Raw genomic sequence first — 11525 nt, 5'->3', positions numbered from 1 at the left:
ATGGAGCTTTGCCAGGGTTAAGTTCAAGATACCCAAACACTGCATCACCTTCAGTGCCACACGCCTCTGGGCTGTCAGCTAGTGAACAGTCCCAAGCGCTCTTGAACGTAACTATGACCATCCATGCTTTTGCAGGATCCTGAACTATTACCGACTTACCTGCAAAGCTTGGAGCCTTAATTATCTGTGGGATGGTTTTCAGTAAAATCAGTCAAGCTGTATTACACTGACTTAAGATACTGTTTGCTGTTCTGTGACATGTATCAAGACTTAAAACTACCCTTTTAGAAATTAAGTTCTGTGATGACAAAACAGCTTATACGTAAAGCATTCCCTGCCTGCTCATTTGAGCATTTCCAACATCTAAATTAATAAAAAGCCCAACAGCAGGCCTAGGGCTTTCATAAAATCACCTTCAGAATCACTGGTAAGCAAACATGAAGGGTTTAAGCAGGATGAGGGAATATGTAGCTGAAGTAAATGCTATACTGAGACACTAAAAAAAAAAAAAAAAAGCCTTATCTTTTCTGCAAATGTAGCTATAGCCAAGCAACTACCACAGTAAATTCAGCATTATGGTTTCACTTCTCTCTTGCCTCAGATATATGGCAATCAAATAGTAGAAGAATCCCTGCAGAGGGCACTTACTTATTTTTAAACTTCACCAAAGATGGCAGACTTCAGGTACAATTCAGCTTGAAAATCTGCTGCTGCAGGCAGTAAGTAACAAGACAAACATGTTCTGGTATGGCTGGCTTTGTTTAAACTGCTTCTGCACCAGATAGTTAAACTATTTCTGCATGAGGCTAACTCATTTAATAGTTTTAAGTCAGATAAAATGCACAAAAATTAAGTGTTTTATCTTGAATACCCACTCAATCAGAACATGTAACAACTGCCAAGTTAGATTCAGTGTACCTTTTGAGAAAGAGAAGCAGATTTAAATTCCACAGTGAAAGACTAGGTAGTTTTGTCTTAGCTATGGCTTCTGGACGCCTCCTGAGCATAAGCACTCAAGTGATCATACAGTAGTCTGCTTTTCTCTGGGAATTTATGTTAATTTTTCAGTAGCACAAAGAAAATCCTGACAGACAACAATCTAAGTTCTTGACGTTCAGCCACCAACAAAAGATACTTTCACCAATCCAAAAATACTTCATTTTTATTTAAACATTCAGAATTGAGATTTGAAGTGAAATTCACTGAACAAATGCATCTGGCTTCATTACCAGGTTGAAGTAAAAGCCCCTGTGGAGCACAAGAGAGAGCCTGTCAAGGTCTGCTTTTAGTAGTTCTGCAACTGTTACAAGACGCACAGTTACCAGCGACTTTAGTTCAATTACCTGTTTGCACAGTGCAGAGATGCACTGAAACAAGGCAAGTATTCTATTTAGATGACTCAACTTAGTAACTTGATGGAAGTTAAATAGAGCCTGCAGAGAAGTCTTGTTTCCATATGAACTCTTCCAGGTATTCATTTCCCCCACCACAGTTGTCAGCACATGTGTACACCACCAGCGTTCCCCAGTCAATGCTCTCTCCAAGGCTGTCAACTTGGAGGTGGTTCAGGAGCTGTGGCATAATCTTCAAGGAAAAACAAAAGGTTTCAGGTTTAGAGGCAAACCACAGCTCTCTGCCCTCTCCCTGTGTCTCTTCCAAAAGGGTCCTGCCTTCATTTACATTCTCTTACACCAAAATCCCAATCAAAGCTACCAAGTAACACAGCATCACAAATAAAATAAATTTGGAATTTCCAAAGCAGTATAGTAGATGCACAGGGAATCAAAGGCATGGCCCTACTTATCTATAGATGTTTTATTTGACTAAGCGTTGCCTGATTTTTATAGGCCTCCTTCCATGTGAAATTTACCTTTGTAACTATGTTTTGCCTTTGCATGACATTAAGTGTATTCACCATACATGTGCTTCGAGCATTCAAAATTCTACCACTGAATACTTCCAGCCAGATGTATTTCCAGTTGACATCGTGAAGGCTTTTTTTAAAAATATACCAGACTCCTATTACTTACGAGATGGTTCCATATTCACAAGTGCACCATTTTATGGAGGGTGCGAATTATCAGATGGGAACCTACCCTCTACACGTGTAAGTCTTAATAGGAAAAAAAGCAGTTATGATAGTAAATAAGGGCTCTGTACAATTTAGCATAGTTAGTTTGTAGTAACTTCAACTACCTTGCTCTAATTAACAAGCCAACGCCTATACAATTAGATCCTGTTTAGACTCTAAACTACGTTACCTATATTACCTTTAAATGAATTTACATACCTGGAATTCAAAAATCCTTTTGGCACCACATGAACAATTTGGGATATCTTTTTCATCAGGAATATTTTCACTTGATACCCAGATTGGGCCTTCTCCTCCTCTGCAGTATCTAATAATCTGAAATAGAGCAGAAGTTCTCAAAACCATCTTTTCACCTTGGTATAAAATGGGTATTTACTGACATAGACAAAGCTGTAAGATGTTGCAGAAAAAGGTCAGTTCCTTTAAGTAATACCCATGGCAAAGTCTATCATTTAGAATACTGCATTTGCAACTAAGACAGGTTCTTTATGTAAGTTTTCTTAACTATTTGAATCATGCAAGTATTCGTAACAGTATTTTTTCAATGATCCAGGGATAAACTGCAATGATTTGTATTTCTCTAATTAAGGGACCCAGAAATGTTCAGTCATGTATTTTAGTCTTGAGATGGAGGAAGAGCAGATTCATAATCAGCACGTAGTACAGTATACAGAAAAGTCAGGAATGCAGCCCAGTTCCGTTTGCAGTTCTACATCTAAATGCAAGGGGACTGTCCTAACATCCAAGAAGAAGGTATTTTCAGACATGCATATCCTTTGTTGTTCTGTTACTACCTAAACATTTATACAGCAAATCAGGCATTATCAACAAGAGGACACTTAAGCAGATCAGTCATAGAGGGAGGTGATGCACCTACCCCAAGCAAAGAAGGGAACAGACTTAAAATCTCCTACTTCCTGGGTGGGCACCTTAACCCCTCAGCTACCAGGTAAAACATGGAGAGAATTTCTTCGTCCTCCACCACTTTTATGGATTTAGGCCAGTGTTTCCTCTGAATGGAACGAGGAACCATGATTTTGTTTGACAATGTGGCTTTCTTCAGCCTCTTGTGTTAGCAAGAAATAGCATGGGAGGATAGTTCCGTTCTATTTTAAATAGTTGAAATTTTAAAGCCATCACTAATTTCTTCAACCTTAAAAAAAGCCAAACCAGCCTCCCATGCAGCTAGTGACAATTGACAGAGCTCTTCTCTGCAGTTTTGGTTCTTCTGAGAAGGAAAGCCAACAGGGCCAAAGGCTAAGGAAGAGTGCAATGGTTCACGACCCCCTCTGGTTAGAACCACTTCCCAGGATGGCAGGTCCTCCCCCCACGACATTGGCTTAAGCACCCCTGTGCCTTCTTATCCTGACCAGTTTCTGTTTGAGATAAACGAGCAGGTGCTAAATTCTTACTTCAGCATGAGTCAAGTTCTGCACGTAAAATTAGGGTATATTGGTCAAGGTGTGTGGAGGACGAGGAGGCATCCCCATCGCCATTTCTAACCGTAGGTACAAAAGGCAGTGAAACATTCTGCAGGTGCAGCAGGATGCTGTGTCAGAACCTGCAAGTTCTAAGGCTGCCGCATCTTCTGACCTGCTCTGGTTCGGCAGCTACTCGTTCTTTAAACATTTGGAAGATCTTGTCTTCTTCAGTCTCATGTTTTGCCATTGCTTCCAGTGTCTCTTCATCTAAGGATTGAAATGCTTCACCTAAGCAAGAAAAAAACCCCAAACCTCAAAGGTTACAGGCTAATGCAAGACAGCCAAAAATTAAAAACAATACTGCACCTGTAAGTGCATTTTGCTCTCAAGAATCATTCCTGCCGTAAATCACTCCGAGACTTTTTTTGTGACCTCTTAAGATTCAGTCACACACAGATCCATTTACTAGTTTTACTTGCATTTTAAACATAGATGTCAGTACTGGAATGCTGGAAAGGGAAGGAGTTAATCTACCAAAGTTTATGGCTCCCAGCTGGTATTGCTTAGACTGCTCAGCCTTCAGAATGTGACACCTGGAAAAGGCCACCCATGCCGTGCATGTGCCAGACTTCAGTTTCTAGCACTGAAGAGTGTGTCTCTTACACTCCAACATTCACATCAACGTGGAGCACCAAGCAGTCTCGAGACAGCTTTAGACCCCAGTAAGGGACAGCTGGGAACCCAGCAGCCTTCCCCTGTACTACCACAAACTCTCCATCCTGGGCAGGTGCAAAGCCAGTGCGGTGAGCTGCAAACACATCATGAATTTTAAGGGTGCGGGGGGAAAGCGGCCTGCACATCAGCTGCTTCATTCAAGGTCAGTTCAAATAGCCTCAGAACAGTTTTCTTCTAGCACAGACAAGGAGATTTTCTTAAGTATCTTCCATAAATTAAGACAAAGTGAACCAAGTCAAGCCAAGACCATCTAAATCAAATCTCCCGATTCCAACAGCGTCCAGCAGCAGGGGCTCAGGGCCCTGTTTTTCTCACTGGAGTTGTTCCTTCCCTGCGGGAAGCATACGGGGACACGGTGTAACTCCCAGCTACCTGCAGCTTCACTGCAGCAACAGCCACTTCAACAGCTCCTGGAGTTGGGGCTTAGTAAGTCTCTCTCCTCTAAAAGCAATGTAAATTACGGGATGTCTACAAAAAACTTGCATCACAAATGACTGTAGATTTAGCCTTTTGTCACCAGTAGTTTACAATGAACTTAAAAATCACAATATTTTATATTTTAAAAGAGGTGATACAGGCTTCTTTAGGAAGAATTAGACAGCATCTTATTTCTTACCTGCACTGCCTGTAGCTCTGAGTTCCCCTTGTTCTTTCGGGTCCTTTGATGTAGCTGCAGCTCCTTGTTCATCACTGGGATCTATGCTGCTGTCAGCAGGAAATTCTGGTTCCTCAGGTTCTATCAAAATTTCATATTCTGGAAAAAGGAATTCGTTATGCTCTGGAATTGCATCTGCCGAATCATCTACAAAACAGAAAACGGATACCATTTCATAATGTCATCTCGTATTTTATGTCCTTCTCCCCAAAAGCTACACAGCAAACTACATAGCGAAAATACAGCACAAACACTGCATGAGCGAGAACAATTTACATTGCTGCTAGGCCTGATTTAAAGGTAAAAAAGATTTTATATTAAGGACAGTAGAAAGCTACAATAGGTGACATGTTGCTCTGAATCTCTGTAAATCCAAGAGACACAGAAGACAGACTAAACAGCGTTTGCAGCTGCATTTTAAAAACCAAAACCTGTGGCTCGACAGCCCTGTGTGTATCTCATTCTAGCTAGCATAGGCACACAAGTCAAGCGTGCAACAGGCACCCTGAGGCCGTACCATTTTTCTTACTTTTCCATTGCGTATTGTGAGTTGGCAAAGTTTCCACAAATGCATCAAATATACCTTCTGTAATGACAGTATTAACTACATGCTAGTACATATTTCAGGTCTCCCTTGTTTAAATTAAATGTTTCAAATGTCTGACCCATAACTTGATTTGCACAATTCAACTTCTTGTGGTCCGCTTATTTCCGCTTCCTACAAAATTTTCAGGACTAGCATCCCACAAGGTACAACGTGAGATACGTCACACACGCCAAGTTTCATTGCCTCATTATTAATATGATACTTCTGAAGATTAAAAAAATACTTTAAATACTCTGTACTTGTCCCTTTAACATCAGCAAACAAGTGTATGAGTGAGATGAGAGAGCAGGAGAGGGGACGGTTTAAGGAAAGGGTCTCTAAAATAGCACGCTCATGGAAACTACTCTCTTCACCCACTGATCGTCACACTATCCTGGGAAGGCGTCACCTTTGTCTGTTCCTTAACAATTCACGAATAAGCCATCTTAAAAGGGAAAAATTGGTCTACGTCCTTTCAGCTTTTCATGACATAAGGCATGCAGAAAGAGGTCTTTGAGAAGGGACCAAAGGCACGCCTTACATTTATTAGCCTTCCAGGAACAACACAGATCCCACGTTCTTATGTCACATCAAGTAAACGGCTGAGAATCTGAAAGAACAACCAACCGATCGTTTCCTCGCACGTCGTACAACGCAGAAGACACGACCTCCTTTCTTCTCTCCTCTGCAGGCCCTTACCCCACGAACGTGCAAGCTGGGCACGCCGAAAGGACCGCCGGCTTCGCAACCGCAACCCTTCTCGGCGAGCACCGCGCCACCGCCGCAGCTCACAAACGACGGAGCCCAACGGCACACTCGTAGCGGGTCCCCCCCCCCCACACACATCTACCCCCCCGAAGAGACCCACCTCCGGCGGCGTGCTTCCCGCAGGACCTCCGGTGCCCCCGCCGCCAGTCCAGCGCCTGGTGCTGGGGGCCGCAGTAGGCAGCGCGGCGGCAGCTCCCGCAGACGCGGGGCCCCAGGCAGCCGCAGACGCGGCAGAGAGCGGCACCGCTGCCGAGCCGGAGCGGAGGAGCAGCGGTGGCGAGGCCCGGGGGCGGCTCTTCGGGGGGCGGCTCGGCGGGGTAGGTGTCGTTCCGCCGCGGCAGCTGGTTCCGAAACACTGCGGGAGAGAGGCGGCCGTCGGCGGGGCGGCCCTCGCCTCACCACCACCCCCCCACACACACTCCCCTCACAGCCTCCTCGCTCGCTCGCCGCCCCCCCCGCCCCCGCCGCCTCGCCTCACCGCAGAGCGGCCCCCGCGGGCCCGGCAGGCGGTAGCAGGCGGCGCCGCGGCAGGCGAAGACGAAGAGGGTGCGGTGGAAGGCGTCGGGGCGGTCGGGCAGCGGCGCGTAGAGTTGGAGAAGGAAGGCGCAGGGCTGCTGACAACGGCCGCAGCGAAGGGCGGCGGGACCCGGCAACCCGGCTTCGCCCAACCACGCCGGCCGACCCCCGACCTTGCTGGGGAAGCAGGCGCTGCGCAACCGCCAGGCACCGGCCGGCCCCGCCGCGGCCGCCGCGAAGCCCAGCTCCACGCCGGCCGCCATGTTGTCGCCGGAAGGGCGGGGCTTCGCCTCGCGCCGGAAGCGGCCGCCCCCCGCCGCTTCCCCCCGCGTGCCTGCGGTTCGGTTTCCTCACAGGGCAAAGGCGGGAAGGGCGGACAGCGCAGTTAGGGCACGGGGGGGGAGATAACAGACACGTTGAAGACGCTGCTTTAATTCAGTTTTTAAATAGAACATTCGTAAAGTAATTAATGCCAAGTTGCCTTAAAATAAAAAAAAAAAAAATGAAGCACAATTAGCGTTTGTGGCCATTGCGCAAGATTTGATTCGTGCTCTTCGTTCGTAAGGGCCTTATCTTACATTTAGCCAGCCAGCAATGTATTTTTCTAAACATTAACTTTAATAGCAAGTCTTCTAAGTCCCTGTTATATTTTCACATCCATGAAATATTTGAAACCAATCACATTCCTTGTTACAAGTCTAGAAAAACATATTTAAGTAGCCGTTACTGTGCGCATCTCTTTAAATATTTATCAAAAAAAAACCCCAAAACTGATGCTTAATCTGTTATAAAAAACAATACACAGTGAGGATACAAATACAGCTCTAAACCCTCGGCGGCAGCAGTTTCTAAGCGGTGAGGGAGAACACCTCTCCCTCCGCCTCCCTCTGGGTCCCTGCTCCGGCTGGGTGGTGGTCGGCGTTCTCGGCAGGCGCTTACATCCAGTCACAGCATCACAAACTGCTTAAAGCCGTGCGGCTACAGGTTTCTGTACAGGTATCCTGGCGTCTGACGCAAAAAAAAACCAAAAAACAAACCAGTAAACACTCATCATCAAAATGCTGCAAATACCACTCCATTAAACTACTTCTTGCTTTATTTTCCCTGGTCATTGGGTTGCACGCTATTTCAAATAAAGTAGGGAGATTCAAAGCTGCAGTCAATGACACCAGAGAAAGTATTGTAAAAAAAAAAAAAAAAAATAAAAATTAGGATTTTTATACAGATAAATCTAAGGAACTACTAGGGAAAAATCACTATATCTAACGTACGTGTATTGTCCAAAGTAATTTATAACTTGAGAAGCTCTCTTCAAATTAATTAGAGAACACTTACCAAACATGTCCAGGATTTTATTAACCGCCTCTTGATTTACATTGTAAGTGAATCCATTGGACCTACGGTTGAAAGAAAAAACACCTGTCTCTTGAATGAATATTTCTTATTCCAGTCATTGCTATACAAATAATCCGAATTAAACATTTTCATAACTACATCATGTTTTTCATCCTACCAGCATACATATTAATTTTAAGGACATGGCAGACTTCTAAGCAGATTGTACTCAAGGACAGTTATGGTTTCTTTAGCCTTCCCCTTGTTCACAGTCCCCATGTTTCTCTCTTCCCTTGATTTTTATTAGGGACAACTGCAGGAAAAGAATGTTGGTATGTTTTCAATCATATAATTTTCATTACTATCTTGCTGAAACTGAACCAGATCTTCAGCTGATGTCAAATTCTGTTGCACTCAATTGATTTTTTCCTTTTACTTGAAAGGGGAATTTAGCTATACACATCTATTTAGCACTGTGAGAGGGCAGGGGACATAACAACAGTACTTTGTGCACTTTCCAAGAGCACTACAAACCTTAACCAATCCATTTCCTGAACAGGGCATAAGAAAATAGCTCAGGGTCATCAGCTGCCAACTACATTCTGTGAAACACTCAAGAGAATGTGGGGACTTGTATCAGGGACTTCCATGGTTATACTTTTAAATACAGTAAGAAGCACCACAACACAAATTAATTTGGTAACAGGAAATGCTTGTCACTGTATTTTTTTATAACAATAGCTGCTTTTTAGTCTTAGGCCTATAAACTATGAACTGTGTTAAAAGACTTTAATGACTAAGCTTTCAGTTAAATTGCTTTGAGACATCAGTGCTGAACCGCCCCCACAAAATCAGCAGTATCTCCGTATTGCTTACATTGCCTGATGAGGCTCATTCTAACACACAGAGTAACCCTTCTATTAAAAATAAGCAGGACTGTTCTCTTTGCTTATCAAAGCCTTGGGAGAAACTTTGAAAACCAAAAGGTAAAGGGAGGCAGAAGCAGCCTGCTAGTGAGTTAATGAATTTTGTTGCTGGGTCCCACAGGAGTGTTTCCACTGTGACAGGGTGCCATTCTGCTCCTACAACGTATACAGAAAGGAACTACCTGGGTCTTCACTGTGACTCAGGTAAATCCAAACAACCTTCAGTTGACTGGTGTTCGGGCAGTCGGGGTTCTGCTGTTCTGCTTCTTACTAATAGCTCAATCATTAAGAATTGCCAGCAAGACCACACGCTGACTTCTATACACCAAAAAGCCAATGTTACTTACATTTTCTTTTTCTTCACTGCACCTAGTTGCACAAGAGCTGCTAAGGCATTTTTCTGCATGTCAGAAGACAGCGCTTCGTAACACTGCGTGTTCCCTACAGAGAAAGCAGAAACACAATTAAAAGTTTTATCACTGTCTATTAACAGCTACACTTGTAAAACCTTATTGCATAATGGCTGTACACACCCTTCTCAAGAAGTTGAAAAACAAAGTTGCGGACTCCAGGTATCAACTGCTTCTCCGTAAAGGCTTCTTTTGTTTCCTTTGAGAGGTATCTAAAAATTAACTAACATTTTAAAAAAAATTAGCACTTCTTTCCTTTTGATTGTCAGCTTGTTATGAATTACAAACAGATGTGCCCTCATAAGTCAGTAATCCTGTTCCACTTTGAAAACTGTAGGAGAGGAACTCAAAAGGTATCATTACATAGAGCTTCTGAAATTTTTATTACTGTTTCACAAGCACGAGAATCCTGATATTAAAATAAGGTTCAGTACTACTATAATAGTTACCTTAGACATTAATTTAACATTCCTGTTCTCACAAACAAAAACAGTATAATTTTTTTTAAAGCAATACCTGTTTTACAGATGGTAAAAACTGGGCAAATCAGTGGAATTCAGCCCACATCACACACCAGACTCCACTAGGTTCAAATGCCTACAGTCCCACCAATCTTACACAGACATAGCTGAGATTTTTAGCCTCCTGTTTTTTGTATACATCGCTTATTACAAGAATGAAAGTGTTTAGTCTTATTAGAAACCTTGGAAACCCAAAAGAATTTAAAGAGATATGGATGCAATTAATGACTCCCAAAAAGCTATCAGATATGACATGCAAACTCATTTTTGCACCTGGCAGGACAGCCTACATAAAATGAATTAAGCAAGACCAATGAACCTGGTAAGCAGCACGCTCCCTGTTAAGCTTATAAACCCACAACGGGCCACCACATTACAAGGGAGTTACTGCTTTAGTCAATTGGAAAAGTCTGAGCCAAAAGCTAAAAATCAGGATCCTGGGGAGAAGGTGGTGTTTAAGATATTTATTACTGCTATTTCTCAACTCTTGCACGCTCCAGCCACAAAACAGTCACTATTTATAGTGCAGAAGTATCACAGCTCTCCTGGTTTCTCCTATAAAACACAGTAGAAAAAAAGATAATTTTCTGAAGAACAACATACCTGATAACCTTCCACAAAAGGTTTGAACATAGCTGACAAGAAAGATACTATAACACTTCCTTTGTCGGTAGGGTAGATTTCCTGTTGACTTGTTTGAATGGCATCACATTTTGTGAGTAGAAAACATCCTTCCTCAAAATCCTGGGAGGGAGAAGCATAACCGAAATTTTAACATCTACTGTAAGCGCAGCTACCTTTCCCCACAAAATCAACAACAAAAACCACACAACAGGACACCACTTCCATTTCTGAACTCAGTTCTCAGGAGACTGGAACCAAAATTTTCCTATGTCCCAGAAATACCTTTATAAAAAGGCAGCGGGAACATGTTCTTAAACACAGCAGCATCTTGATCCACAACAGGCCTAGAAGCAAAGAAAGCGGCTCTGGTAACAGCCAGCCTGAGCTCCCTCAGGATTTTGTCAGAATAGGGTCAGGTTGCCTGGTTTAGGTTTTTTTCTGCGGGTTTATTTATTTATTTATTTTTAAAGTCAGGGTTTGCCTTTATCTCATGGCCACTGTCTGCGATAAATGATAACACAGTTCACTGACCTGCCCTCTACAGAAGAGAAAACACAATTGCCAAAAGTTACACATTATGGAAATGTCAACGACAAAAAACCATTTTACTGCCAATACCAGTGTAAGGCGAGGGACACACGCACCACACACACACACACAGAGAACATAAGGGGATGGGTCACAGACATGACAGACACATGGACGAGTAGAGGGCTGGGTTGCTAAGATATCCCTTAACATTATAGCAACTATTTCATTTGACTCCAGTAAAGTCAGTCATAAGACAGTCACCTTCCTGTTCCCTGCTTGGTATTGGTACTTAAAAAAAAGTCTGCAAAAGGCAACAATTGCTAACAATGAAAACTAAACATAACACTGCCAATCAGCCTTTAAAAAAAAGCCCAATTCTCCTCTATAAAAAAATCTATGAGATTT

General features: G+C 43.1%; 2 protein-coding genes across 4 annotated transcripts in view; both read right to left on the bottom strand.

Moving 5' to 3' along the window:
- Positions 1–1144: 1144 nt before the first annotated feature.
- PDCD2 (programmed cell death 2) lies at positions 1145–7068 on the bottom strand. 2 transcript variants are annotated; one of them, XM_069800791.1, is made up of 6 exons: positions 6736–7068; positions 6358–6612; positions 4865–5002; positions 3686–3801; positions 2291–2407; positions 1145–1584 (listed from the first exon to the last, which is right to left on the bottom strand). In XM_069800791.1, exons 1-6 carry the CDS (start codon positions 7034–7036, stop codon positions 1423–1425), a joined length of 1089 nt encoding a protein of 362 aa, XP_069656892.1. In that variant the 5' UTR covers positions 7037–7068; the 3' UTR covers positions 1145–1422. The 2 variants fall into 2 exon arrangements, with proteins under 2 accessions (XP_069656892.1, XP_069656891.1); XM_069800790.1 differs by having other exon boundaries at positions 4865–5050; positions 6736–7067.
- Positions 7069–7185: 117 nt separating this feature from the next.
- GNPAT (glyceronephosphate O-acyltransferase) overlaps positions 7186–11525 on the bottom strand; it is a 22162-nt gene continuing 17822 nt past the window's right edge. For both annotated transcript variants that reach the window (XM_069800788.1, XM_069800789.1), the window contains exons 12-16: positions 10569–10709; positions 9568–9667; positions 9382–9475; positions 8109–8170; positions 7186–7781 (exon numbers count right to left, since the gene is read on the bottom strand). In XM_069800788.1, the coding sequence (XP_069656889.1) occupies positions 7738–7781; positions 8109–8170; positions 9382–9475; positions 9568–9667; positions 10569–10709 (441 nt within the window). In that variant the 3' untranslated portion in view covers positions 7186–7737. The remainder of the gene's footprint in view (positions 7782–8108; positions 8171–9381; positions 9476–9567; positions 9668–10568; positions 10710–11525) is intronic.

The sequence above is a fragment of the Haliaeetus albicilla genome, chromosome 13 (genome assembly GCF_947461875.1).
Source record: "Haliaeetus albicilla chromosome 13, bHalAlb1.1, whole genome shotgun sequence".
NCBI classification, from domain to species: Eukaryota; Metazoa; Chordata; class Aves; order Accipitriformes; family Accipitridae; genus Haliaeetus; species Haliaeetus albicilla.
Note: the sequence above shows the minus strand (reverse complement) of the source record. Positions and strands in the feature narration are given on the sequence as shown.

What these genes read in the sequence shown, in the direction of transcription:
- PDCD2 (XM_069800790.1), bottom strand. Translation starts at nt 7,036, where the DNA reads ATGGCGGCCGGCGTGGAGCTGGGCTTCGCGGCGGCCGCGGCGGGGCCG. An exon ending in TAGCTGCCGAACCAGAGCAG is followed by an intron (nt 2,408 to 3,685) that starts GTCAGAAGATGC and finishes GCTCTATTTCAG; the next exon opens with ATTATTAGATACTGCAGAGG. An exon ending in AAAGGATTTTTGAATTCCAG is followed by an intron (nt 1,585 to 2,290) that starts GTATGTAAATTC and finishes TTTTCCTTGAAG; the next exon opens with ATTATGCCACAGCTCCTGAA.